The sequence below is a fragment of the Phyllobates terribilis genome, unplaced genomic scaffold (assembly GCF_046119375.1).
Source record: "Phyllobates terribilis strain yellow unplaced genomic scaffold, ASM4611937v1 Scaffold_8__6_contigs__length_399053987, whole genome shotgun sequence".
NCBI lineage: Eukaryota > Metazoa > Chordata > Amphibia > Anura > Dendrobatidae > Phyllobates > Phyllobates terribilis.
In genome coordinates this window covers 21,885,374-21,913,249 of record NW_027362768.1, presented here as the reverse complement: position 1 = coordinate 21,913,249, position 27,876 = coordinate 21,885,374, and the positions used below count along the sequence as shown (strand labels likewise).

General features: G+C 41.2%; 1 protein-coding gene across 5 annotated transcripts in view; it reads left to right on the top strand.

Moving 5' to 3' along the window:
- DENND1B (DENN domain containing 1B) overlaps positions 1-27,876 on the top strand; it is a 252,584-nt gene that overhangs the window by 161,758 nt on the left and 62,950 nt on the right. For all 5 annotated transcript variants that reach the window (XM_073642869.1, XM_073642870.1, XM_073642868.1 and 2 more), the window contains 3 exons: positions 8,725-8,825; positions 17,958-18,003; positions 20,449-20,550. In XM_073642869.1, coding sequence (XP_073498970.1) covers positions 8,725-8,825; positions 17,958-18,003; positions 20,449-20,550 — 249 coding nt within the window. The remainder of the gene's footprint in view (positions 1-8,724; positions 8,826-17,957; positions 18,004-20,448; positions 20,551-27,876) is intronic.

The following is a 27,876-nucleotide window of genomic DNA, read 5'->3' as shown; positions in this document are numbered from 1 at the left end:
TGTATTGTGCTGTTTATGGGAGAGATCATAGCAGATCGTTTCCTTCCACCAGCTCAGAGTGAATTGTAAGTTAAGAAATAAAGCCTGCAGAGTGAAAATAGATTAAAACAAAGGACCCAAGTCACAAAATGGCCAGAAATAATGTTATTCTTCATGTGTATAGACAAGATGGCTTATACGGAAAAGTTACTTGAAAGTGCAGTTACCTTTTAACTTTCATTTGCTTTTTTTGCTACTGCCCCTTTCCTTTTTTTATGATGACTTTTCCTTACATAGAATTACATATCTAATGAGTCACATAAATATATGTATATATCTCTCTTTAGATATGTCATGTATTTTCCCCTCTGCATGCTCTATTTGTTAACTTATAATTTACTCTGAGCTGGTGGGAGGAGACGAGCTGCTATGACCTCTCCTATAAACAGCACAAAAATGGAGGTATTTCTGCTATTTATTCATTAGTTAGTGCACAGGCAGAGGCATGGAGGACATTATATTGCAGCACTGAACACAGTGTATGTGAATCCAGCTCTCAGGTGAAGTAAAACATTTGTCACAAAGCTCTGCATGATATTTCTGTGTTCCCTTCTGTCTGTGTTCCTCATTCCTCCTCTCTCTACCATCTCTATAGAGTATAATAGTAAGTGTAATCTGTATATACAGTACAGACCAAAAGTTTGGACACACCTTCTCATTTAAAGATTTTTCTGTATTTTCATCACTATGAAAATTGTACATTCACACTGAAGGCATCAAAACTATGAATTAACACATGTTGAATTATATAGTTAACAAAAAAGTGTGAAACAACTGAAAATATGTCTTATATTCTAGGTTCTTCAAAGTAGCCACCTTTTGCTTTGATAACTGCTTTGCACACTCTAGGCATTCTCTTGATGAGCTTCAAGAGGTAGTCACCGGAAATGGTCTTCCAACAATCTTGAAGGAGTTCCCAGAGATGCTTAGCACTTGTTCGCCCTTTTGCCTTCACTCTGCGGTCCAGCTCACCCCAAACCATCTTGATTGGGTTCAGGTCTGGTGACTGTGGAGGCCAGGTCATCTGTAGCACCCCATCACTCTCCTTCTTGGTCAAATAGCCCTTACACAGCCTGGAGGTGTGTTTGGGGTCATTGTCCTGTTGAAAAATAAATTATGGTCCAACTAAACGCAAACTGGATGGAATAGCATGCCGCTGCAAGATGCTGTGGTAGCCATGCTGGTTCAGTATGCCTTCAATTTTGAATAAATTCCCAACAGTGTCACCAGCAATGCACCCCCACACCATCACACCTCCTCCTCCATGCTTCAAAGTGGGAACCAGGCATGTAGAGTCCATCCGTTCACCTTTTCTGCGTCGCACAAAGACACGGTGGTTGGAACCAATGATCTCAAATTTGGACTCATCAGACCAAAGCACAGATTTCCACTGGTCTAATGTCCATTCCTTGTGTTCTTTAGCCCAAACCAGTCTCTTCTGCTTGTTGCCTGTCCTTAGCAGTGATTTCCTAGCAGCTATTTTACCATGAAGGCCTGCTGCACAAAATCTCCTCTTAACAGTTGTTGTAGAGATGTGTCTGCTGCTAGAACTCTGTGTGGCATTGACCTGGTCTCTAATCTGAGCTGCTGTTAACCTGCGATTTCTGAGGCTGGTGACTTGGATAAACTTATCCTCAGAAGCAGAGGTTACTCTTGGTCTTCCTTTCCTGGGGCGGTCCTCATGTGAGCCAGTTTCTTTGTAGCGCTTGATGGTTTTTGCAACTGCACTTGGGGACACATTCAAAGTTTTCCCAATTTTTCGCACTGACTGACCTTCATTTCTTAAAGTAATGATGGCCACTCGTTTTTCTTTACTTAGCTGCTTTTTTCTTGCCATAATACAAATTCTAACAGTCTATTCAGTAGGACTATCAGCTGTGTATCCACCAGACTTCTGCACAACATAACTGATGGTCCCAACCCCATTTATAAGGCAAGAAATCCCACTTATCAAACCTGACAGGGCACACCTGTGAAGTGAAAACCATTTCCGGTGACTACCTCTTGAAGCTCATCAAGAGAATGTCAAGAGCGTGCAAAGCAGTCATCAAAGCAAAAGGTGGCTACTTTGACGAACCTAGAATATAAGACATATTTTCAGTTGTTTCACACTTTTTTGTTAAGTATATAATTCCACATGTGTTAATTCATAGTTTTGATGCCTTCAGTGTGAATGTACAATTTTCTTAGTCATGAAAATACAGAAAAATCTTTAAATGAGAAGGTGTGTCCAAACTTTTGGTCTGTACTGTATGTCTCAGAGATGTACCATAATTCTATGTATAAGGAATTTCTGTACTAGTGTACTGTGGTTTTCCAAAGGTGAACGTCTTCTTTAACGTGAGTCATAAAGTTATAGTGGTTTATCTGTTTCAATAAGTGAACATTGAAACAAAAATAAGGAAAAAAATAAAAGTAGCAGCAGTTGAATAAGGATATGTTTAGCTGCTATCCTGTAACATTTCTCACAAACTGACACATTCCCTGGACATAGGCACAACGCGGAATGAATCATGGTTGTACAACAAGGCATCAGTTACCCTCTCTCTGTCTTGGAGCCGTCAATGAGCTAGATCCCTGTTCCGAAACTACGTTTGTGCCTCTCTAGCTCAACCAAGCGTGGTCACTCCTGTCATATGCTTGTATGATTGCTCCCCCTCAGCATGCATCCCATAACCAGCCAAACGAGGCTTTACATGGCTGGCCCACGCCTGACACAGGACTCGCTCCAGTGCCATTGCTGATATGTTAACTAGAGTGTGTCTGATAATGCAGACATCTGCATGTTCATGGGCCTCTGCTGTCTGTGACCGTGAAGGAGTTAACCCCAAGTCTCTTAACACCATGGGTTCAGCTGTATATCAACAAGGTTATAACCAATGTCTTTACAAAGCTCTGCTGGCTCTCAAGCTCAGTACACCATACTCATCCGTAACACTATCTATTCCTGGCAGGAGATGCTGCAAAATGTATCGTCATCCACAAAGAATAAGCATTAGAAAGGTATAAGCTACGGCATCTATGGGTGCATACATGCAGAGCGCCATGGTGGTGACCTTACAAAATGGGATACTTTAGGAAAAATTGAAGTAATGAGTCTAGGAAGCAGAATAGTCTATATGCCTGTACTTGCCATATTTCGGTATGTCTGCTCGTTCCTCTCGACTTGCTCTTAATCACTTACGTACTGGGTGGTTTACTCTGTATTCCCATTCTTTACTATGACAGTTTTTCAGTGTTAGCTATATGACTAGTTAACGATTAGATGATAATTAAAATACGTTATGCTTTTTATTTATTTTTTTAAATATTGAAGGAAAAATGCAAAAATTATGAAAAAAATGTCCAGTCTCATAGCTTGTATTTGTTTTTCTTCAAAGCTGTACCCAAAAAATTGAGGCCAAACAATTAGAAAACTGTCCTTTTTATTTGCACTGTGTCTATGGGTTCTACTACTGTCATTTACTTGAGAGAGGAGAAACCAATAACAAAAAAGACATGCAGGGACTGAGGCAACACCCAGACAAACCAGAACTCACGCTTTGCACTGATGAGGGGCAGTACCCCGAAACAGTGTCTGCAAATTGAGTTTCCGGTTCTGGCTTTTCTCCTAAGTCATGTGACAAGATTCGCTAAAGGGTCAGTATTGACTTTTAGGATTGCTACTTCCTATAGGTGGCACTAGAGTTCTAGTCCTCTTCCTCTCTGAAGAGACAATTTGCATATTTCCCAGAGGTGCATTGCGGCTTTAAAAGTCTCCTCACCTTGACATGCTTAACATGTCACTCTCTGCAAGGAGAAACGTTACCCCTTAAAAAAGTAATAGGTTTTTATTGAGTATCAATTAAAAGACCTGTATATAGCCAACAAGACAGACACGAAAATATGTTGGTAGGTGAGTCAACGTGGAATACCCGTAATACACCATGAGCAGGTAATGTATAAAAAGGTATACATGCTAAAGAACATAACCTGATAGGCATTGAAAAAGTACATCAAGCATCTATGGTACATAAGTTAATTGAGATAGGACTGCCCACAAATAATAAGTCCATGAGAATAAGATCCCATAAAGTAGAAGAAGTGCAAGCAATAGTAGCAAAGAGGTAGTAAGGCTCACCCACCAAACACCCGACACATGTTTCACAAATGCTTCGTCAGGAGTGCAATATGTATTTGTTCAGGGGTGCAATATGTACTTGTACACTAGGCTCAGAGCAAGATGGAGATGGTTGATGTAAGTTATGGATTCCAAGGACCATACGTTTAGTTCATATGTTGTAAGGTACTAAAACATAAAAAACACCCTCAAAGTTTGCTCCCGCTGCGGTATCCGTTTATAGGGATTTTGTACGTTTTAATCTTTAGAATTTTTTTTCAAGAGAAAAAAAATGTACTCACATTTTTTCAACCTTTGCATTGTTTCTTCTGCTGTGTAAAAATAGGACATTTACTCACTGTTCTGTGTATATATTATAGATGCCCTAGAGGGGAATATCCCTTTAAGTGTTTAAAATCAGAGAAGGGCGCAAGAAGAACAAGTTATGTCCTGGATTTTCTAAATGTTCCGTTTATTCTATACATACAACACACACTTATCCTTTGTGCTACACATGATAGAATAGCCTTTCTAAGCTGAGGAGTAAACATATCAATGTTATTAGGTCACTGATCTGCACAGTGGAACTGACTGTGCCATATAATCAGTACATACACGTGGCGGGGTGACCTCCCACTTAAAGATATACCGACATTATAGTACATCTGTTTTGAAAGCAGCTTTCAACACATTTACCCTCCGCATTAAAGTCTTGTTGGTCACTTCTGAAGTAAGCTACTTCTTTAATCGTGCTTGCCCCGGCTGCCTCCAGCTCAGATATATATTTGGCATTGGACAACTCTGAATTATCTGCAAAGATTAAAGAATCAATTAGGCGAGTGTGTAAAGGGATCTCCTGTCCTCCGTTCTGATGTTGGTGCCATTTGCCTCCTTAGACGTGTATATTGTAATAAGACTTGTCAAGGTCTCGACAGACAGTTTTGTGCCAGCTAATTTCACAATTCCAGCAACCAGAATAAAAGAATTCTTCGCTTCTTTTGACATTTGAGTATTTTTGGACTTTCTGTTCACTTAGTATCGTGTCATGGTAGAAACAAAACTTTCTGTAGCCAATCAGATCTCAGGGATGTTCTTAAGGAGATAGAGAGCTCCTGGTAAGGTGGTGTGTGACCAGGGTGAATACATAATGAGAGCAGGAGAAACTGTATCATTACAGATGCACTAAGTGAGGGTCAGACTTTACACCCCGAAGAAGAGGGTAGTAATGTGTGACTCTAAATTGGAGAGATATTGTAGTGATACCAAGTGCATCTCCGTATGAATAAGGTCCAACTGTTATAAGAAATATATTTATATATTCCTATTCCAGATAGAGTTCATGCACACTGCCCTTTTGTACGGAGCCGTAATAGGGCTGCCATAAAGGTCCCTGTAGTTTCAGAACTTCATGCATTCAACATCTACTATAAGGAAACAAAATACATTTTGAATATTTTAGCAGTACTGTTATTCCTCATCCACATAGCCACATTAGGCTGGGTCATACCATTCGTCATATAAAGTAAAGGAGAAATGGTCTATACAAAAAGCAGACACAAGCTCTGATATCATCATAGCATGCTGCATCTGTAAATGACAGCTATTCATATTCAACTATTCAATAAATATGATACTTGTGGGGCTACTTTTTTGGGAGCCACTCACATTATCCTTATCATACTTAATCCAGTTCATGGTGACCATTGTAAATGTATGTGATCTGGGCCCAAAAATGCAACCAAAAAAGTTCCCCTGCAGAGTTAAAATATGAAATGGCCACCCCTTCCACCTTTCCCTTAGTAGGGGCTTGGGTAAAGAAAAAGACTCTAGAGTGCAAACATCTCCCTTTATACCCTAATATCCTATATCCTTGTGGGTTTCTCCTAAGGGATGACTTTAGTCAAATAAGGGCTTACTTGGTGTCCTACCTAAATGTTCACATTTGTAGTAGGGTTGTAGTAAAGTTTTACATTCACTCTAAGTAAAACATGGCACACCGGTCAATTCATATTGTTCTCGCAATATTTCAGCCCTTCTTGTAGACTCCCACTCTCCATCTTCAAGTGAGTGTTCTTCTATATTACAGTCCTTCCCGACCCAAGAGCTTTATTGTTACTCTGATAATTAGGGAAGGTAAAAAAATAACAGATCCCATAACCGCTGAGCGATATCTTTCTCCCTCCCTTACCTCACAAGCTCTTAAATCTACTTCATTAGTTCATGATGAATATCATGAGGCACTTAAAGAATAAGATGAGAAATTGCAATTACTGTAGATGTTTTGTGGCATTCTAGGTTGTGCTTTTAAATGGCCCAAGAAAAGGGCAATGTAAGTGGAATATGTGGTAACCAGATGGACCCTCTTTAGTCGTTCAATATATATATATATATATATATATATATATATATATATATATATATATATATATATATATATATATATATATATATATATATATACATACGTACACACACATATATATATATATATGTGTGTGTGTGTGTATATATATATATGTGTACGTGTGTGTATGTATGTATATATATATATATATATATATGTATATAAAAATGTATATAAAATTATATTTACTACCACAAGCATAACATTGACAATTAAATTTTATTCTGAACAATAATACAAAAGCCCTTAAATGTTATCAACGCAGGTGCCCAAACTTTCCATTACAATTTGCACAGCTTTGAAGTCTGTCTCTTACGCTTCAACAAACTTTTTTGCACAAGTCTCTTTGGGTATTAATTTCTTGAAATGCATCTCTTATGTCATTTTTTAAATCACTGACACTTTTTGGTTTTCGACTATAAACTTTGTCCTTGAGTACTCCCCAAAAGAAAAAATCCATTGGGGTCAAGTCTGGTGAACATGCCGGCCCATCAAGTGGGCCTCTTCGGCCAATCCATTTATTAGGAAATGTTTCATAAAGATACTCGCGGACTACTCTTGAATAATGTGGAGGGGCCCCATCTTGTTGGAAATAAAGGTCATTTGAATTAGGCTGTTGCTATAACTGGGGAACAACTTGATTCATTAGAATCTCGAGATACTTATCTCCTGGGACTGTTCCATCAAAAAATATTGGTCCTAAAACACCAAAACTTGAAATACCACCCCAAACATTGACATCAGGCTCATTTAGTTGTTGCTCTAATGTTAAATGCATATTCTCATTATACCAGTAAACACAATTATGTCTGTTAATATGGCCGGATAATTTGAAAGAAGCTTCATGACTCCACATAATGTTATCTAAAATTACTGGATTCTGTTTGATAAATCTCCACCTTCATAACCTTATTACACTTTCTGTCCACCTACTTTAGGACCACCCTGTATATATATACGTACATATACGAACATATACATCTATATATATGTATGTACAGGTGTATCTCAGAAAATTGAGAAAATATCATTCTTGGCCCCACCAAGGGTGCACTGAAGCCTCCTTATTTTCATGTGAATTAACAGTTATTTTCTCAGGTACTGTACCAGTAACAGATCAATAATAGTATGGTTGTTATAGAGGCTATGTCCACTACAACACTGTAAAGCCCATTTAAAATGCATTTTGGGGGTGACAAAGTTCCTTTAAAATTTTGGAAGAGTATTACTAAAATGGGTTGTCTCAAGGAGACAACCTGTGTCATATTCTGTTAGATTGGAGAGTAAGAGCCGATCCCACGCTTGCAGTCCTGGCTATAGTTTACATGGTCGTTCATTTCATGTGTGGCCAGCTGCGGTTGCCTGATGACACCAGCTTTTTGCTGGGCTTTCCAATAGAGAAATCAAGTTCTTGATAGAGCGTCTTTCTAAAAATCAAAGGTTTTGTCCTGTTGAAACCACTTTAAACTGCAAAATGTAAGCACTGTTTCTAGAAAGACCTATGAGTAAGATGAGCATGTTGTACAACCTGCAGAATTTCAGTCCAAGCGGCATATGACGGTATATTATTATATATTATGCAGTATTATTAATGTTCTGTTATTTCTCTATACTTGCCATAATTGCACATTTACAAGGCGCTTGTGGCAGTTGAGCTAATGAGTGACTGATGTTGTATTGTCACCAGAAGACAGCTGCCCGGGCAGTGGTGACAGCGTGTGACAGAGTGCAGTCATATCCCCAGAGAGAGCGTTCTGCAGTATAGGCTCACCTCCCGTTATCACGACCCTTTCCAGATGCTCCCCACCGCCTCCTGGTTCTCCATCGTTTGGCAATCAGCCCTAACGAGCTCTCTTGGGAGCTCTTGGGCCTCGCGACTAGCCATATTTAGTGGGGTTAAATGAACTCGGCTAGCCAAGGTCCTGCATCCCATCACAGGCCCAATTATCCATGTTCTGTAGCCAAGAGAATCCATACAGCCTTTCTGAGAAATTATATAGATCTTCATCTTTACAGCTTCATATCAGTATTTCATGGATATGTCTCTAAGGCAAGATCATATTTATCACGGTAAATTATATTATTCCTCTTGAGCTTTGTTTTTATTACATTTATAATTATCTGTTTGAGCATATAGTGATGTATCTCTGATAATATAATGTATCTTGTTTCTACCTTTCAGTTAACAGCTTGTGTTCATGCATCTGCCTCTCTGCTGTACCCCATGTATTGGCAGCACATTTACATCCCTGTTCTTCCTCCACATCTACTAGACTACTGTTGGTAAGTGCTTTCCTATGTGGCATTACTAACTTCTAGCTGCTGTGCCTTATAATACACGAGTTATGTCCTACATCTAAATTCTATTGAAGAACTGTATGAGTGGCCTCATATAGCGGACATTGAGTCACAACAACTTGTTCCTGATTTCTATGTAATCTGTATGCCATACATCATTTATTTTCCAATGTTAGTGACAAATTATTCTACAATTCATTACAAAGGATATTCCTTAGGATAGGTCATCAATGTCTGATCGGTCGGGGTCCGGCACCCATGCCGATCAGCTGTTCTCGGTGTCAGCAATGGTTGGAAATGCTCACTTGCGGAGCTGCTCCGTCTTCTGATAATGGCTGCGGCTGGGTACTACACATCTGCCTCATATTGATATGAATAGGAGGCCGATGTGTAGTACCCGGCTTTGGCCACTATCACGCATTTCCGGCCGCCGATACTGAGAACAGCTGATTGGCGAGGTTACCAGGTGTCGGACCCCAACCGAACAGACATTAATGACCTATTCTAAGGATGGGTCGTCAATGATAAAGTAGTGGACAACCTCTTTCAGTTGTCTGCTGAAATTTCAACCAGTGAAACGATGTGTCTCGGAGCTTTGTATATGTGTCTTGGATTGAGGAGGTCAGGTCCTCCATATACATGATCTCGTTGACCTTTGACCATGATGAAATAGAGGGAAAAGCAGGCTTTTCCAGACTAGCGGAATTCAGGCACGAGCAGCCATTACCAGGAGTAGGGACCGTTTGTAGGAGGCAATTGGAATCTCCCAGTGATGCATCAAGAGCAAGTCAAGGCCCATCTCTCCAAGAAACCTGTGACTTTACGTATAATGTCTTTCACTCCTGACCATAATGGGAGAAGTGTGTTACACGCCCTAAAGATATGCATGAATAAACCTTCTGCCTCACCACATCTCCAACATGAGGGGAAAAGAGCATGCAGATGAGTTGGAACTCTATACCAATGGGAAAAAAAGCTTACAACCCACTTCCTAAAATCTAGAGCTAATTGAAGCCCTTTGTGTGAGAGAGAAAATGTGAGGTCTTTGTTACTGGCCTTTTTAACAAAACAGTATTTTGCTAAGTCTGCTTTGAGTTGCCAACAAAGTTTGTCTCACTCCTGTCTTGTAATGTATGCGGGGCTTCTAAAGTTTTTGCTATTGGACCCCCACCAATCAAAACATGGCGCATACCCTTAGATATGCATGACCAGAGTAGAGCATATGAAGTCTATGACTAATTTTGTCAAAGTTGCTGCCCTCCACCAAGCTGTGCCTCACCAGCAACTGGGGGCATCTTGCCATTCAAACCCATTTGAGAAGTTCTGCTTTAAAACATAGGGCCGGATTCATCAAGACAAGCGTTGTTCATGCTGGTCTTGATGAGGAGATGGGCTGGAGTCAGACACTTCTGATTCATGAAGAGGTGCGAGCCTTATTATGAATCCGGAGCATCCGACAAGTGGCTTACACTTCAGTGTGCACCTCGCCACAAATCCTACTCCAGTCCCTGCCAGAGTAATATTTATGGGGTAGCGAACATCACTGCTTATCATGATTTTGACTAGTGTTGGTTGCCACGCCCCAGTCTAGCCTTACTTTGTCAGAGCTGGGCATAAATGGCATGAGAATGGCAAAAGTTGCAACATTTTTGACAAAATTATGCGACTTTTCAAAAATGTTATGCCAGAATTCTTTGATGAATCAGACCTGTGTATTTATGTGAATTGCTGTATAAAATGCAGTAGCCTGAGTGCTGCTGTGCCAACTGATCTTGTTTCATCCCACACAGAAGCACAAGACACAACTGTATCACCTGCAGCATGATGGAAAACATGGGGGATATTCTACCTTCAATCTGCCTCTATGTCCATGGGCATCTCCTTTGGACACCAAAAGAATATTGATTGTGTTCTTTCCTGAAGAAGTAGCTCTATAGTGAGGAAGCAGATCCTCGAGCGCAATGTACATTAGGAATGCATACTCTTTATGAGTTCTATCATGACTGTAATGTTGTGGCAATAAGTCACATACACATACTCTACTCTTGTTCTCATGCCAAGGTTTTGTCCCCAATTGTTTCCTTGGTCTTGTGTAGATACAATCCTAAGAACATTGGCCGTCACCTGTTGATGGGGGTTCTTCTCATTTCAAACCACAATACACTGTAAATACCTGCTACACTTCTCTTATGTTCAGTGCATCTGAAGTGAGAAATCACGGTCTGACTATGTAACGTTGGCATCCATATGTCTCCTACTTCTTACTAAGATTCTTTGGTGGGTTTAGCAAGAAGTAGAGGCGATGAAGGGCATCGTACCTGTAGGAACAGACTGTAGGGGTTGTTTGTAGTCTGACACCATGGAGACACGTAGGAGCTCTCTGCCCAAAACAATAGGGGATTTTTCTGTGTTTCATTTTTCATTTAATTGCATTGAAATAATTAAGTGTTTCTCACCTTTTTGCTAACAATTGCTTAGAAAATTGACAGTTTCCTTTCACTCTTTACAAAATAATTTGGCTTTATCCTTGGTATAAGCTTGAAGGTTATTACATTTTTTGCGATATTTTAAAATCTACTTCTGAAGGTTGAACATTAGGCTCTGTGCAGATTGGTGTCCGTTTTTGCAGGATTCATGATGTGGTTTTATCTTTTTGTTGTTGTTGCTGTTAAGAATTATGCAGCAGGCTATTCTATTCTGTACTAAAAAGCAACGGAAACCAGATCTAGCCTCAATGTGCACCGAATCTCATGACTTGGGACCCGGACTGTTTTTATATTGCTGAGCATGATCTTGTTATCTCAACGACATGTAAAGAGCAACAGCAATTTTCAGGCAAGTCACAAGACCAAAAATATATGTGCACATTGCTGTCACACGACTATTTTAAAGGGAATCTGTCAGTAAGATCAACCCACCTAAGCCGTCTATATGGGCACGCAGGTCATAGGAAGCTGAATATAATGATACCTTCATATCTGCGATTCGATGTCTTATTCTAAAGAAATCCACATTTTTCTTTTATGTGACTGAGCTGTTCCAGGCTCTGGGCCGGACACTGATCTCCCTGAGAATCTGCCTCCAGACATTATTTTTAAACCCTTCACGCCATGGCAATTTTCCTTTTTCTTTTTTTTTTTTTTGGATTATTTGTTTTTTTGTTTTTTCCTCCCCTCCTTCCCAGAGCCATAACTTTTAGATTTTTCCATCAATATTGCCGTATGAAGGCTTGTTTTTGTGCGATAAGTTATACTTTTGATTGACACCATTCGTTTTATCATGTAATGCACTGAAAAGTGGGGGAAAAAATTCCAAGTGCGTTGAAATTGCTATAAAAAAGTGCAATTTCACAGTTGTTTTTTGGAGTTTTTTATTTACCCTGTTCACTGTACGGCAAAACTGACCTTGCAATATATTATCCAGGTCAGTACAAGTATGCAGAAACCAAACATTCTTAGTGGTGAAAAAAAATTTGGAAATTCGTAAAAAAAAAAAAAAAAAAACTTTCTTGTGTCACCGTTTTCCAACAATAGAAAATAAATTTATATACAAATTACCGTCATATGGTGACCATATAGTGGTAAATATCAGTCCTGTAGAACATGTAAGAGATTACAGCACAGTTACAGATAGTGACTTACAGCTGTCTTTATTTTCCCCTTCTCCCATGACCGCACCACCTGACAGCACCACCTGAGAGAGGGTATCCGCCCACCAAGGACAGGAACCTACTGAATAAAAAGGCGGTACCTCTCCTCCGCATCAGTTTTTGGTTCCTGTCCCTGATGGGAGCCTCACCAGGTGGTACCTCACGTACCTGGATTATGGACGCGCTGCAGATTCCGTGGGATTTCACTCTAGCTTATGCCTTTCCCCCTTTAGTACTGATCCCTACTATCCTGAGGAAGATCCGAGAGGAACGGGCGAGGGTTATATTGATCGCCCCGTTCTGGCCCAAGAGACCATGGTTCACTTGGATGAAGAGAATGTCCCAAGCAGATCCATGGGTTCTTCTGGACATCCCTTATCTCCTCAGGCAGGGCCCAGTCTGTCATCCCCAAAGAGCGGGCCTGCATTTGACAGCTTGGATTTTGAGAGGTCGCTATTGACGCAAAGGGGGTTTTCTCCGGATCTTGTTACTACCCTTCTAGCAAGTAGAAAACCGATAACAACTAGAATCTATGGTAGAACCTGGGCTAAGTTCTTGTCTACCTCGGGTCAGTCCGCCAATGGGAGGATTCCTATTGAGGCCATACTAGAATTCCTCCAGAAGGGGTTAAACATGGGACTAGCCACCAGTACTCTTAAGGTACAGGTATCAGCCCTGGGGGCACTGTATAATTATAACTTGGCATCAAATAGATGGATCATTAGATTTATTAAAGCCTGTCATAGATCCAGACCTATTCCTGTTCCAAGAATGCCTCCTTGGGACCTTAATTTACTTCTGGAAGCATTAACCAAACCTCCCTTCGAGCCCTTAGAGAAGGTTTCAGAAAAAATCTTAACTTTAAAGACTGCTCTACTGGTGGCCCTGACATCAGCTCGTAGAGTCAGTGACTTACACGCACTATCCGTTAACCATCCATTCACTCAAGTATGTATGGATAGAGTAATCTTAAGACCAGACCCGGCCTATCTTCCAACGGTAGCCTCCAAGTTCCATAGGACGCAAGTAATCACTCTCCCTTCCTTCTATCCTAATCCTAGGGATTCTGAGGAACATAAGCTTCACACCTTAGATGTTAGGAGGGTGTTAGTCCAGTATTCGGAAGTGACAAAAGCCTGGAGAAAGAGTGACGCTTTATTTATATCCTTTCAGGGGGTTAGGAAAGGACTTAAGGTTACAAGGGGGACCATAGCTAGATGGGTCAGGGATACTATTACCTTAGCCTACTCTTCTAGCAATCTGCCGGTTCCTGAGAACCTGAAGGCCCATTCCACCAGAGCGGTAGCTGCTTCCTGGGCTAAGAAGGCGGATGTGCCCATCGACATCATATGTAAGGCGGCAACTTGGTCATCCCCCGCTACATTTTACAAACATTACCGTCTCGACCTTTCCTCTTCTACTGATCTGTCCTTTGGTAGAAGGGTGTTGCAAGCGGTGATCCCTCCCTCTGGTATTTGATCTCTATAAATCTCTCAGGTGGTGCTGTCATGGGAGAAGGGGAAAAGATCCTAGTTACTTACCGGTAACGGGATTTTACAGAGCCCATGACAGCACCCTATTAATTCCCTCCCCTTTATCACTGTGGTGTGCACTTTTTAAGGTGTTTAGTACAAATGTTGAGGTGGTGGTTATGTATTAACCTGTCTTCGGAGGCCCTCTCATGCTCTGAAACAAAACTGATGCGGAGGAGAGGTACCGCCTTTTTATTCAGTAGGTTCCTGTCCTTGGTGGGCGGATACCCCCTCTCAGGTGGTGCTGTCAGGTGGTGCTGTCATGGGCTCTGTAAAATCCCGTTACCGGTAAGTAACTAGGATCTTTCTGATGGAGTTAACTTTTCCATCTTACTCAGTCCCCCAGAACTCCTACTTCCAACCAGTTCTTGTCTGCAGACATTACAAAAAAGACACATTTAACTACTAGTACTCACATATCCGGTACCATCACCATCGATTGCATACCAGCACAAACTCCTCATACTGCTGACACCTCAATATTGACTTCTGCTACCATATGTGTCCCTATTACTTCACCTGCTGTTTGACACAAAAACAGTGCTCCTCTTACTGCCCTACGTAATAATGCCCACCACTGTGCCCCTTACAAAGTAAAATGCCCTTTGTTCCAGTCGGCTGATAGAACTTCCCATTAGAAAATTAGAAAATTTTAATGCCCTGTGCAAATGCACTAAAAATCAGTGTTCACATTTTCCCTCTAGAAAGTGATAATGCTCCATGTCTACCTTTGACAGTCATAATACTCTGAGTTCCCCAATAATGCTTTTTAAGTGCCTATTTAACATTTAATAATGTCCCCTGAGCAACCCCATGTACAGCCCCCTATACAAAGTACAATGGGCTCACAGTTCCACTATACATTGTATAAAGCCCCCACATCTCTCCTATATATAGTATGGAGGATCTACAGCTCCCCTATATACAGTATAATGGGCCCACAGCTCTCCTATACACTGTATGCTGACCCCACAGCTCTCCTATACACAGTATGATGGGCCCACAGCTCCACTATACTCAGTAAGATGGGCCTACAGCTCTTCTATACACAGTATGATGGGCCCACTGCTCCCCTTATACAGATTATGATGGGCCCATAGGAGTCCTGACACTGTATAATTGCCCCCACACTGTATTATGGCCCTCACAGTAGCCCCCACACTGTGTAATGGCCCCCACAGTAGTTCCCGCACTATATAATGGCCCCACAGAAGTCTCTAAACTACATAATGGTCCCCACACTTTTGTAGTGCCTACAATGTATAAGGGGCCCACCACAGTAACCACCACACTGTATGAGGGTTCCCCATTGTAGCCCCCACACTGCATGATGGCCTCCCTTGGTAGCCCCCACACTTTATGAGGGACCCCTGCAATGAATTAGGGCCCCCACAGTAGCCCCCTCATTGAATGAGGGACCCCCACACTGTAAATGGCCGCCACACTGTATGGGCCCCCGCTGTATGATGGTCCCAATTGTATTCCCCATACTGTATATGGGCCCCCCTCAGTAGTCCCTACAATGTATGAGGGGCCCCCATACATTATGATGCACCCATAGTCATATGATGCCCTCACACATTTTAATTAAAATATTTGAAAGTGTGTTTTAAAGATCCCATAGCGAGAGGCCTGTCAATCACCTCTGGGAGCGCTGGGAAAAGCCACTTGGGGTCGGTGGCCAACTAGTCACGTCTCTGGCCATGGTCACTGGTCAGGTGTTTATATTATATCTTTTCTGAAATGTTGGAAAAAATTGTCTATTACACTCCATGAGAAAAAAAGAGCATGCACATACCAGGGATGTGTCTAAACTGAACCTTTATTTGTATGCAGAATAAGATCACAAGTGCCCATCTGGCAGAAATTGGAGGTTGTGCAAAAACCCTCCCAAATGCCTTCCTCTTTGCTTAGATTGATGGTGCCAGTGCCGCCCGGCATCATTGTGCCAAGAACTGAAGTCCATCGCTGCCCTGTTCATTCCGTGGTGGTGCTATTGCTCATGACCTGGGGACACATGGCCCATTCGGGGGTTTTCTACGCTGGTCAAGAGGTTTCTTTTATTATTATTTTCTTTATTTCCCTTACTTGTGATATATCAGCTTGCCTCTTGCTTTAGTTATTTTGATGACGCAGAACTCTGTTATATCTACAAATACTGGAATGTACAAACTTAGAGCATAAAAGAGTAAGCAAGATTCCATGAGAAAGATCTGAAGGTGACAAGATCTCTTTATGCTTCTGAGGCCTTACACACATCAGTGGAATTATTAGCTTCACCATAAGATAATTACTATAGTATTTCAGGGTGGTCTGTGACGTGCGGGTGGTCTGTTTTACCCACAGAAATTAATTTGTTGGTGCTGCATCTTTGTTAATTACTCTTGCACAGAGAGGAATTGTTCTACAGGATTCTGAAAGCTGTAGTTTTATGCAGAACTGTCTTGTATCTTCCAAAATGACTTAATTTGAACAAACCAGCATCTAAGCGAGTTGGAATCGGCCTCTTTTTCGTGACTTATTCTGCCTCTAATTAAGTTTGGGACATTCCAGTGACAGTTAGAAAATAAGATTTTGGCGGTGCCTTGTGAAGACACAACATGGTCTGTCTCTGAGCGCATAGAGGGGGCCTGTGCCGTCTTCTACAACTTCAAATGTTTTATTCCAGAACACACAGTTATCAAAGGGAGCAGTGACTGAGTCTTCACTGCTAAAAGCCAATCTTTCTGATGTCCCTATGAAACTAAAAATAATTGCCTATATATACCAAGTGGCAAGCTAAATGCAAGGGTTCACATAAAACACGGACACGGGATCAGGCTGTATGGTTTGGGGATGACTCATTTCTTGATCTAGCTATATTGCTTTAGCTATTTGCTATCTCCATTTCCCCTTGCAATCAGCAGTTCTCTTTACAGAAGAATTTCTCCTAAAACTCCAATCACCATTTGCGAGGTTTTTTTAAGTCATTTTTTTATTTTTTTGTCTAGTGGTATTCATTGTTGTTTTTGCACTAAATTCTTCAACGTGGTGCATATTGTTCATGAATTTCGCGCAGCTTCAAAAATGCTCTTTATTTGTTATCTTTAATGTGCGCAACAACTTCTTAGCGCAACAAGTGGCTAAAGTATAGCAAACATTTCCAACATTACAAAAAATCATTCCAGGGGTGGGGTAGGTACATTTGCGCTAAACTTTTTGGACATTTATTTTAGTTGTAAATAATGAACCAGATGAAAACATCTGAAAAACCCCAAATCCCACCCAGAAACAAACATAAAAAAACAGGCAAACATATAGAAAAAGAATAAGGTGCCAAGGAAAAAAATAAAAACTAGACAAAAAAAGCACTAGTGAAATAATATATTGGATCCCAAATGCTGTCTTTTACCATTTGTTAATTAATTTACTACTGATAGATGATATATGCTTTGGGCAACCAACCGCAACTGATCGTGCAGTCTTCTGAATGCCACCGTTTGCTGGGAAAATGTAGAATTATTCAACGTTTATTGAAATCCATGAGCAGCCATGTAATAATGTGCATGCCATGTCCCCCATAGTGAGAAGAGTTCTCTCTTCTGAATAATAGAGGAGGTGCTGAAGCTACTCCAAATGGTAGACATGTGGTCAAGTCTTGGGTGGACAAGTCCTTTAAGTCATATATCCACTTACTAAACTAGGACATTGAGTTTAGTTTGTGTTTATAACTAATGGCCAAAAGGTACAGGACCAAGAGATTAGCATTTGTTTTCTACACTCCAAATCTGGTCTGATGTGCTAAACCTGATATAGACGGTGATAAATCCGCAGGTATCACTAGCTCTTCAGAAAATAATTTTCTGAATATAAATATCACGGGTCTACTTTTTATATTTTCTGCCTGTACCCCGTGGAGGAACGGTTTAACAAGCTTTACTTTTCTGTATCTTTCAGTGCCCCTATGCCTTATCTAATTGGAGTTCACTTCAGCCTCATAGAGGTAGGTTATCCTTTCATATTCTATTTTGTTGCACAAAGCGGGTTTTCTTATGAATGTGAGTTAGTCCTTCCTTAATCCTGGAGTCTTACATAGAAATGTTTATGTATTTATGTTGGAAAGATATTCTTTTTTAAATTTTTTATGGTAGACCAATCCAGACTCAGTTGGGGTTTTCCATCCGAGCTTGTGAAAAATGGAATTCTGATGTACCCCGGTGGAGCTGTTGGCACCGATTCATCAAGACCGAAGTTGTTTACTCCGGTCTTGATGAGGGGCCATGCTGGAGTTAGATGCTCCTGATTCATTAAGTGGAGCTCACCTCTTCATGAGGAGCATCTAACTAGTGGCATACACATCTGTGTGTACCTTGCAGGAAATCTTACTCCTGTCAGTGACTGAAGTAAATTATGTGGCGAAAGGAACATCACTGCGTCTCATGAATTTGACTAGCCAAGTTGCCATGCCCCAAACCCACCCCAGCTCCACCCACTTGCCATGCCCCAACCCACCCCAGCTCCACCCACTTTGTCACAGTTGGATTAAAATGGTGTTTTAAATGCCATAAGTCAAAACATTTTAGCACAGCCTCACATTGCACCAAAGTTGTGCAATTTTTCTACGTTTTTTACTCGAGAATTCTGGGGTAAAACCTTTGATGAATCGGGCCCATAGACTTCAGTTAGGCAAACGGCATCCAAAACATGCAACTTTGGACTCTTTATGACTTTTTCCGCTGGTGTCCATCTTTTAAGCTGTACACAGTAGTAATAGATCTGTACCCACGCTTTCTGGCCACACTGGTTGAACATTTAATTTTTTGTAGTACAGATCAATGATTGGTTCAAGATCCTTTTTAGTACAATTTAGAGCATAAAAATTCCCCCAAACACGCATATTGTATAGATCTAGAGCACCAATAAAACTTCTCACCTGTCTGTTCCTTTTTTATCCCTGTGCTCTCGGCATCAGCTGTGTAAGAGCTCGGTGCCCAAATACTCAATGAGCAGCTTTGCCTCCTTCAGAGCAGGACATCCAGCATCATCTAAATCAGTAGTTCAGTAGTTAATTTGTATCAGTTGCCTTTAACTATAACTTTTCTATGGTTGTCACATATTTAATTATTTCAGTAACCTAGGAAAAGTACGGGACAAATGATGGTTAATATGATCGCCGCCCAGCCTAAAATTTTCATATTGTTGGCCACACTTCCCCTGTTTACATACAGCAATGATTTTTAGGTCTCCATTAAGATGGGATCAGATGTAGTGATGAGTGAGCGTGTTCAGTTAACCCTTTCGGCGAGCGTGTTGGCCAAGTATCTTCAGCATGCTCAAATGTTATGTTAGAGTCACTGTGTGCGCATGATTTGCGACTGTTAGACATTCCTCACATGTAATAAAGCTGTCAAACAGTCGCAAATCATGCACACGGAGTGACTCTAACATAACATTCAAGCACGCGGCAGATACTCGGAAATCACCCGAGCATGCGCGAAAATCTTGAGTAACGAGCCTGCTCGCTCATCACTAATCAGATGATGGAAAAGCATTTATTTGTTCTTTGTTTGTTCGCTACCACATCTACATGGCCAATTCATACATATGCCAGGTATTATGCACGTGTTGAATACATTACCTGGCACTGTAGGTATGACAGGTTTTTATAGATATGACATCACGCACCTCCAAGTGCGGAAGTGAACGGCACCAGAATAACCCTTTAAAACTTCCTTTAGAAAATAATTTTGTTACAACCTTTTCAGTTTGTGCAAAAAGAGATCCTATGTGACTTTAGCTCTTCCAAACAACATATCATATCCATTTTGTGTGGTGTTGTGTTTGTAGATGGAAATGACAGACTACAGTAACACCCTGATCCACAGTCACACTTATACTGTCCTATGTAAGAGTTATATTTTTAGGCTCCTCTGCCAGCGATATAAATTGTAGCTGGCTTTGGCAATGCTGCATGGAAGCTTTTCACCAGCTATATATTACATAGAAGTAAAAATCATTGACCACATACTTAATGCAAATGCAAAAGGATTACTGACTAAAATCCTTTTCCTAAAAGACCATGTTCGATGTTGGCTCTATACTGAGGTCTTGTCTGATTTATTAAACATAAGCTCCTTAATATCTGTTATATTGTAGTTAGGATATATGCCCATAGAACTATATGCTTTGAAATTTTGCTTTAGAAATCAGAAAAATTGAACAATGTACTGGGGATTGGTTACTGTTTTTCATAGCAAAGCCTATAATTAAAAATATTGATATATGCAAATCTTAAGAACAAATTGTTCTAAGGGTGAGACCACACGGAGCTTCTGGCTGCATGGCCTAAGCTGGGCAGAGTTTCATTCACGCAGGCAGCTGCACCGTGTGGTCTCACCCTAATACTTTATTATAGTTTTTTATCCTATTTTTTTCATGTATTTTTCAGAGGGTGAGAAGTAGATCTCTGGATGATGTGGTATTACTAAATGTGGACACAAATTCATTGGAAACTCCTTTTAACGACCTAACTGCTCTACCGAGTGATGTGGTAAGTGTTCCTGTAACCAGTAGATAGTTGAAAGGAAACTCTGCTGTCATGACGTGTTTGCATGTCTTCTATAGGCCTCATATTCACTGTTACAGGATGGCTTCTACATTGTAGCAACTAGCGACTATTATTTTCTAACACTAGAAATGTTACTGACATGTAAGCCCAACTCATGATAGGAAAGAATAAAAGGTGGAATTTTTTTATAGTTTAACCCAACTAATCACATAAATTGTGGATTTCCATTGTAGCCTGATCATCTTTGGTTTCCTATAAAGGTTTCATGAGTGTAGGAATATGTGATTATCCTTTTAATTTATGTCAGGATTGCCATTTTACAATTTCTTTTCAGCTATTGTATCATGAATGCTTGCCAGTTGTCCCAATTTTGGAGAGACAATGTTTGCTAACAATTTGTGCAAAGCCCACCTAAATGTTCCTTTTGGGGTCATTCCCAGGCTTGAATGTTCCAATGTAAATGTTAGTAAATATGCATCAAGTTACTGGCTGAGCTCCGTCACAGGATAGGTGATTTCAATGTGTACCTTATGTTTAGAGGTGCCAAGACCGATTTATAATCTACAGTTCACCAATATACAGTACAGACCAAAAGTTTGGACACACCTTCTCATTTATAGATTTTTCTGTATTTTCATGACTATGAAAATTGTACATTCACACTGAAGGCATCAAAACTATAAATTAACACATGTGGAATTATATACTTAACAAAAAAGTGTGAAACAACTGAAAATATGTCTTATATTCTAGGTTCTTCAAAGTAGCCACCTTTTGCTTTGATGACTGCTTTGCACACTCTTGGTATTCTCTTGATGAGCTTCAAGAGGTAGTCACCGGAAATGGTCTTCCAACAATCTTGAAGGAGTTTCCAGAGATGCTTAGCACTTGTTGGCCCTTTTGCCTTCACTCTGCGGTCCAGCTCACCCCAAACCATCTCGATTGGGTTCAGGTCTGGTAACTGTGGAGGCCAGGTCATCTGGCGTAGCACCCCATCACTCTCCTTCTTGGTCAAATAGCCCTTACACAGCCTGGAGGTGTGTTTGAGGTCATTGTCCTGTTGAAGAATAAATGATGGTCCAATTAAACGCAAACCGGATGGAATAGCATGCCGCTGCAAGATGCTGTGGTAGCCATGCTGGTTCAGTATGCCTTCAATTTTGAATAAATCCCCAACAGTGTCACCAGCAAAGCACCCTCACACCATCACACCTCCTCCTCCATGCTTCACGGTGGGAACCAGGCATGTAGAGTCCATCCGTTCACCTTTTCTGATTCGCACAAAGACATGGTGGTTGGAACCAAAGATCTCAAATTTGGAATCATCAGACCAAAGCACAGATTTCCACTGGTCTAATGTCCATTCCTTGTGTTCTTTAGCCCAAACAAGTCTCTTCTGCTTGTTGCCTGTCCTTAGCAGTGGTTTCCTAGCAGCTATTTTACCATGAAGGCCTGCTGCACAAAGTCTCCTCTTAACAGTTGTTGTAGAGATGTGTCTGCTGCTAGAACTCTGTGTGGCATTGACCTGGTCTCTAATCTGAGCTTCTGTTAACCTGCGATTTCTGAGGCTGGTGACTCGGATAAACTTATCTCAGAAGCAGAGGTGACTCTTGGTCTTCCTTTCCTGGGGCGGTCCTCATGTGAGCCAGTTTCTTTGTAGTGCTTGATGGTTTTTGCAACTGCACTTGGAGACACTTTCAAAGTTTGCCCAATTTTTCGAACTGACTAACCTTCATTTCTTAAAGTAATGATGGCCACTCGTTTTTCTTTACTTACCTGCTTTTTTCTTGCCATAATACAAATTATAACAGTCTATTCAGTTGGACTATCAGCTGTGTGTCCACCTGACTTCTGCACAACACAACTGATGGTCCCAACCCCATTTATAATGCAAGAAATCCCACTTATTAAACCTGACAGGGCACACCTGTGAAGTGAAAGCCATTTCCGGTGACTACCTCTTGAAGCTCATCAAGAGAATGCCAAGAGTGTGCAAAGCAGTCATCAAAGCAAAAGGTGGCTACTTTGAAGAACCAAGAATATAAGACATATTTTCAGTTGTTTCACACTTTTTTGTTAAGTATATAATTCCACATGTGTTAATTCATAGTTTTGATGCCTTCAGTGTGAATGTACAATTTTCAAAGTCATGAAAATACAGAAAAATCTTTAAATGAGAAGGTGTGTCCAAACTTTTGGTCTGTACTGTACATATACAAAGGAAGTTGTAAGAATCTCTGATACAGTGTAGCTTTTCTGCAGACTGTATCCTGAATTGTATTTTTAAAGTATAGACTGCCATTAGTTAGGTATGTACAAAGATAACAAATTATCACCTGCCTAAAGGATGTGAAAACTTTCTGATCGCTGGGGGTCACACCAGTAAGCCTCCCTACCGACCCCGAGAACAGGCCTCAGCAGTGCTCCATCACCACTGTACTCATTGTCTATGGGACTGCTAGAGATACCCGAGTGCAACGGAGCGTGGTGGTGCGCTCCATCGACTGCTACTCCATGTAGACGGGAAACTGCAGAGCTCCGTTCTCAGAATTGGTTGGGAGACCAACATATGGCTCCCCGGTGATCATTAAGTTCTCATCTATCCTATGCATTAAGGGGATAGCTTGCTGTCCTGGTACAAACCCTTTAATGGCGTTTCTGTAGTTTAACCAGCTTTACTAGTAGCCACAGAGCTGTTGCGCGGCTGTCAGCTGCTAGCTCCACATCCCTCTGGCTTACTACTCCAGCATTTCTGCTATTTAGATCAATGCTTCTGAAGATGTGAGGCCTTAGTGAGGCACAACTAGGGAGGTGGTTTTGACAGAAGAGAACATGCTGCACAGGCCTTTTTTTGGTTGAACCAATATTTGGTTTATCATCCTGACTTCTTTTGTACTCATTTTTAATGTTTTACTGGGTTCAGGGGACAAATAAAAGATAAATGAAGGTACTTTTTAAAAATGTTGGTATGTACAAAGTAGTGGAGGTAAATTGGTTGCCGGAGCTGAATGTTTCAGACAGCTCGGCGCTCCTCCCCATGCACACTGCCCTCTGAGAGAAGCCGCAGAAGAATTTGCTACTTAGACGCAGACATCTGATTTGTGCTGTGCGGTCTGATATTCCACCTTACTGGAAACTATCTGATCCCCCTACAAGAGGGCTCACGGGGTTACAAAATAAAGAGTATTGTGCAGATGGAGGATTCCGGCCCCCATTAGAGAGGGTGCAGACAAAAAGGTTTATTCTTACTCTCATCTCATCTTTGCCTATTTGGAATCGATCTCTATGTCAGATGGATCCCAGCGTTGGGCTCTGTAGCTACATTTCCCTGGCAGTTTCTATGAATTATTTATAGAAAAAAATTGGCATGTACTATACCCAATTGTGAGACACCAAAGTAACCATATTAAAGCTGGTAAAGGTCCAGTAGAAAAAGATTGACTTCATGCGTATTGGGATATTGCCAACATGGATGTGACTAAAGCTGCCAATGAGGTGGTAGTCACTCATCGTCTGTAGGGCAGTGGGGAGACGGGCTGAGTGCTTATAATGCCTGTACTACAGGTGCTTCTCACTAAATTAGAATATCATCAAAAAGTTAATTTATTTCAGTTCTTCAATACAAAAAGTGAAAGTCATATATTATATAGAGCCATTACAGAGTGATCTATATCAAGTGTTTATTTCTGTTAATGTTGATGATTATGGCTTACAGCCAATGAAAACACAAAAGTCATCATCTCAGTAAATTAGAATACTTTATAACAACAGCTAGAAAAATGATTTTAAAATCAGAAATGTTGGCCTACTGAAATGTACAGTTAGGTCCATATATATTTGGACAGAGACAACATTTTTCTAATTTTGGTTCTAGACATTACCACAATGAATTTTAAACAAAACAATTCAGATGCAGTTGAAGTTCAGACTTTCAGCTTTCATTTGAGGGTATCCACATTAAAAATGGATGAAGGGTTTAGGAGTTTCCACTCCTTAACATGTGCCACCCTGTTTTTAAAGGCCTGTGGCATGGCTGAGGTGATATGGAAGCCCAGGTTGCTTTGATAGCAGTCTTCAGCTCGTCTGCATTGTTGGGTCTGGTGTCTCTCATCTTCCTCTTGACAATACCCCATAGATTCTCTGGGGTTAAGGTCAGGCGAGTTTGCTGGCCAATCAAGCACAGTGATACTGTTGTTTGTAAACCAGGTGTTGGTACTTTTGGCAGTGTGGACAGGTGCCAAGTCCTGCTGGAGAATGATATTTCCATCTCCAAAAAGCTTGTCGGCAGAGGGAAGCATGAAGTGCTCTAAAATTTCCTGGTAAACGGCTGCGCTGACTTTGGTCTTGATAAAACACAGTGGACCTACACCAGCAGATGACATGGCTCCCCAAACCATCACTGATTGTGGAAACTTCACACTAGACCTCAAGCAGCTTGGATTGTGGCCTCTCCACTCTTTCTCCAGACTCCAGGACCTTGTGGAGTGTGTCAATGACTGCCTTCTGGTCATCTGTCAAGTCAGCAGTCTTCCCCATGATTGTGGAGCCTACTGAAACAGACTAAGGGACCCTTTTCAACATGTAGGAAGCCTTTGCCTTTACTGAGATAATGACTTTTGTGATTTCATTGGCTGTAAGCCATAATCCTCAACATTAACTGAAATAAACACATGAAATAGATCACTCTGTTTGTAATGACTCTATATAATATATGACTTTCACTTTTTGTATTGAAGAACTGAAATAAATTAACTTTTTGATGATATTCTAATTTAGTGAGATGCACCTGTATGCGTATCAGTGTTTTCGCATATTTACTATATCTGTAGTGTTGCATCACTTTTTATTATACCTGTAAGATGCAGATCACAGTTTGTTCACTGTAGTTATTATTTGGCTAAGTGCCCACAATGCAGAAATGCCGCAGATTTTTTCTGCATCTCCCTGGCAGGAAAAACACATGCAGATTTTACATGCGTTTTTCCTGCCAGGGACGTGCGGATGTGAAGTTTTCTTCACATGCATTTCTGCATGCGGGTTTTCATGCGCTTTTCCAAGCTATTTTAGCATCACTTGGAAAAGTTCTTGACAACTTGGTCACACTATATAAATCCATGCAACCGGCATGGATTTATATAGTGTGACCAAATTAGTAGTTAAAAAAAAGAATAAAACCCATTATACTCACCTTCTGATGGCCCCCGGTCTCCTTCTCCGGTGTGTCCGGTGTGTTGGGTGGCTCGCGGTGGTGTAAAAGGACCTTCCATGACGTCTTTTAGTCATGTGACAGGTCACGCTACCGCTGACATCGATGGTCGCGTGACCTGTCACATGACTAAATGGCGTCATGGAAGGTTCTTTTAAACCATCGCGAGCCGCCGGGGAGCCAGGACGCACCGTACAGGAGACAGGGGGATATCGGAAGGTGAGTATAATGTATATTTTTTATTTTAAATTCTTTTTTTTACAGGTTCTATGGTATCCGGGTCTGGATGAGAGTCTCCTATTCTCCAGACCCCGGTACCATCCGCACATTGAATCGCTTAATATCCGCATATGCACATGTAGTCATGCGGATATTAAGCGATTCAATGCAAGTCAATGGCGGCAAAAACGCCGCAATTACGCAAAATTAATGGACATGCTGCGGATTTTTCCGCAATGATAATCCGCAGTGGAAATTTCCGCAGCATGTCCACAGCCCATGTGAATTATCATTGGGGACCATGCGGCAGGTATTACCAAGCGTTTTTTAAGCGTTTTCGCTGCGGAAATTCCGCTGCGAAAACGCTTGAAAAACGCATAGTGGGCACACAGCCTGTCTGTAGTGTCACATCACTGTGTATTATATCTGCACTGTGACATCACTGTGTATTATACCTGTCCTGTGACATCACTGTGTATTATACCTGTCCTGTGACATCACTGTGTATTATACCTGCACTGTGACATCACTGTGTATTATACCTGTCCTGTGACATCACTGTGTATTATACCTGCACTGTGACATCACTGTGTATTATACCTGTCCTGTGACATCACTGTGTATTATACCTGTCCTGTGACATCACTGTGTATTATACCTGTCCTGTGACATCACTGTGTATTATACCTGTCCTGTGACATCACTGTGTATTATACCTGCACTGTGAGTATTGTCACAGTGACTGCCACTGAGAACTGTTGAATGGGGTAAAGTTCCTCTGCTATGTACAGCAGGTTAATACATGTACTATAAATTGTATGTACACTTTTGGAATAATACTATTATTAATTGCTAAAATACAGAGAAAGATCATTTATTCCAAACTAGCAAACTTGTTTTTTAGTCTCACATTGTTTTTGTTTGCCGCTGTGCTTTTGCACCTGGGATTTGTTAGACCTTGGGTACAGTAGGGAAATACTGGCTCATCTATGGGCTAAGAACAGATTAGAGTACAGTGTGACAAGAGAATACAGAATCGCTGCAATGTAATTACATTACACCCGTCACCAGAAATCTCACACTCTCCATATATTGCTACAAATACACTGCTCAAAAAAATAAAGGGAACACTTAAACAACAGAATATAACTCCAAGTAAATCAAACTTCTGTGAAATCAAACTGTCCACTTAGGAAGCAACACTGATTGACAATCAATTTCACATGCTGTTGTGCAAATGGAATAGACAATAGATGGAAATTATTGGCATTTATCAAGACACCCTCAATAAAGGAGTGGTTTTGCAGGTGGGGACCACAGACCACATCTCGGTACCAATGCTTTCTGGCTGATGTTTTGGTCACTTTTGAATGTTGGTTGTGCTTTCACACTCGTGGTAGCATGAGACGGACTCTACAACCCACAGAAGTTGCTCAGGTAGTGCAGCTCATCCAGGGTGGCACATCAATGCGAGCTGTGGCAAGAAGGTTTGCTGTGTCTGTCAGCGTAGTGTCCAGAGGCTGGAGGCGCTACCAGGAGACAGGCCAGTACACCAGGAGACGTGGAGGGGGCCGTAGGAGGGCAACAACACAGCAGCAGAACCGCTACCTCCGCCTTTGTGCAAGGAGGAACAGGAGGAGCACTGCCAGAGCCCTGCAAAATGACCTCCAGCAGGCCACAAATGTGCATGTGTCTGCACAAACGGTTAGAAACCGACTCCATGAGAGTGGTATGAGGACCCAACGTCCACAGATGGGGGTTGTGCTCACAGCCCTACACCGTGCAGGACGCTTTGCATTTGCCACAGAACACCAGGATTGGCAAAGTCGCCACTGGTGCCCTGTGCTCTTCAGAGATGAAAGCAGGTTCACACTGAGCACATG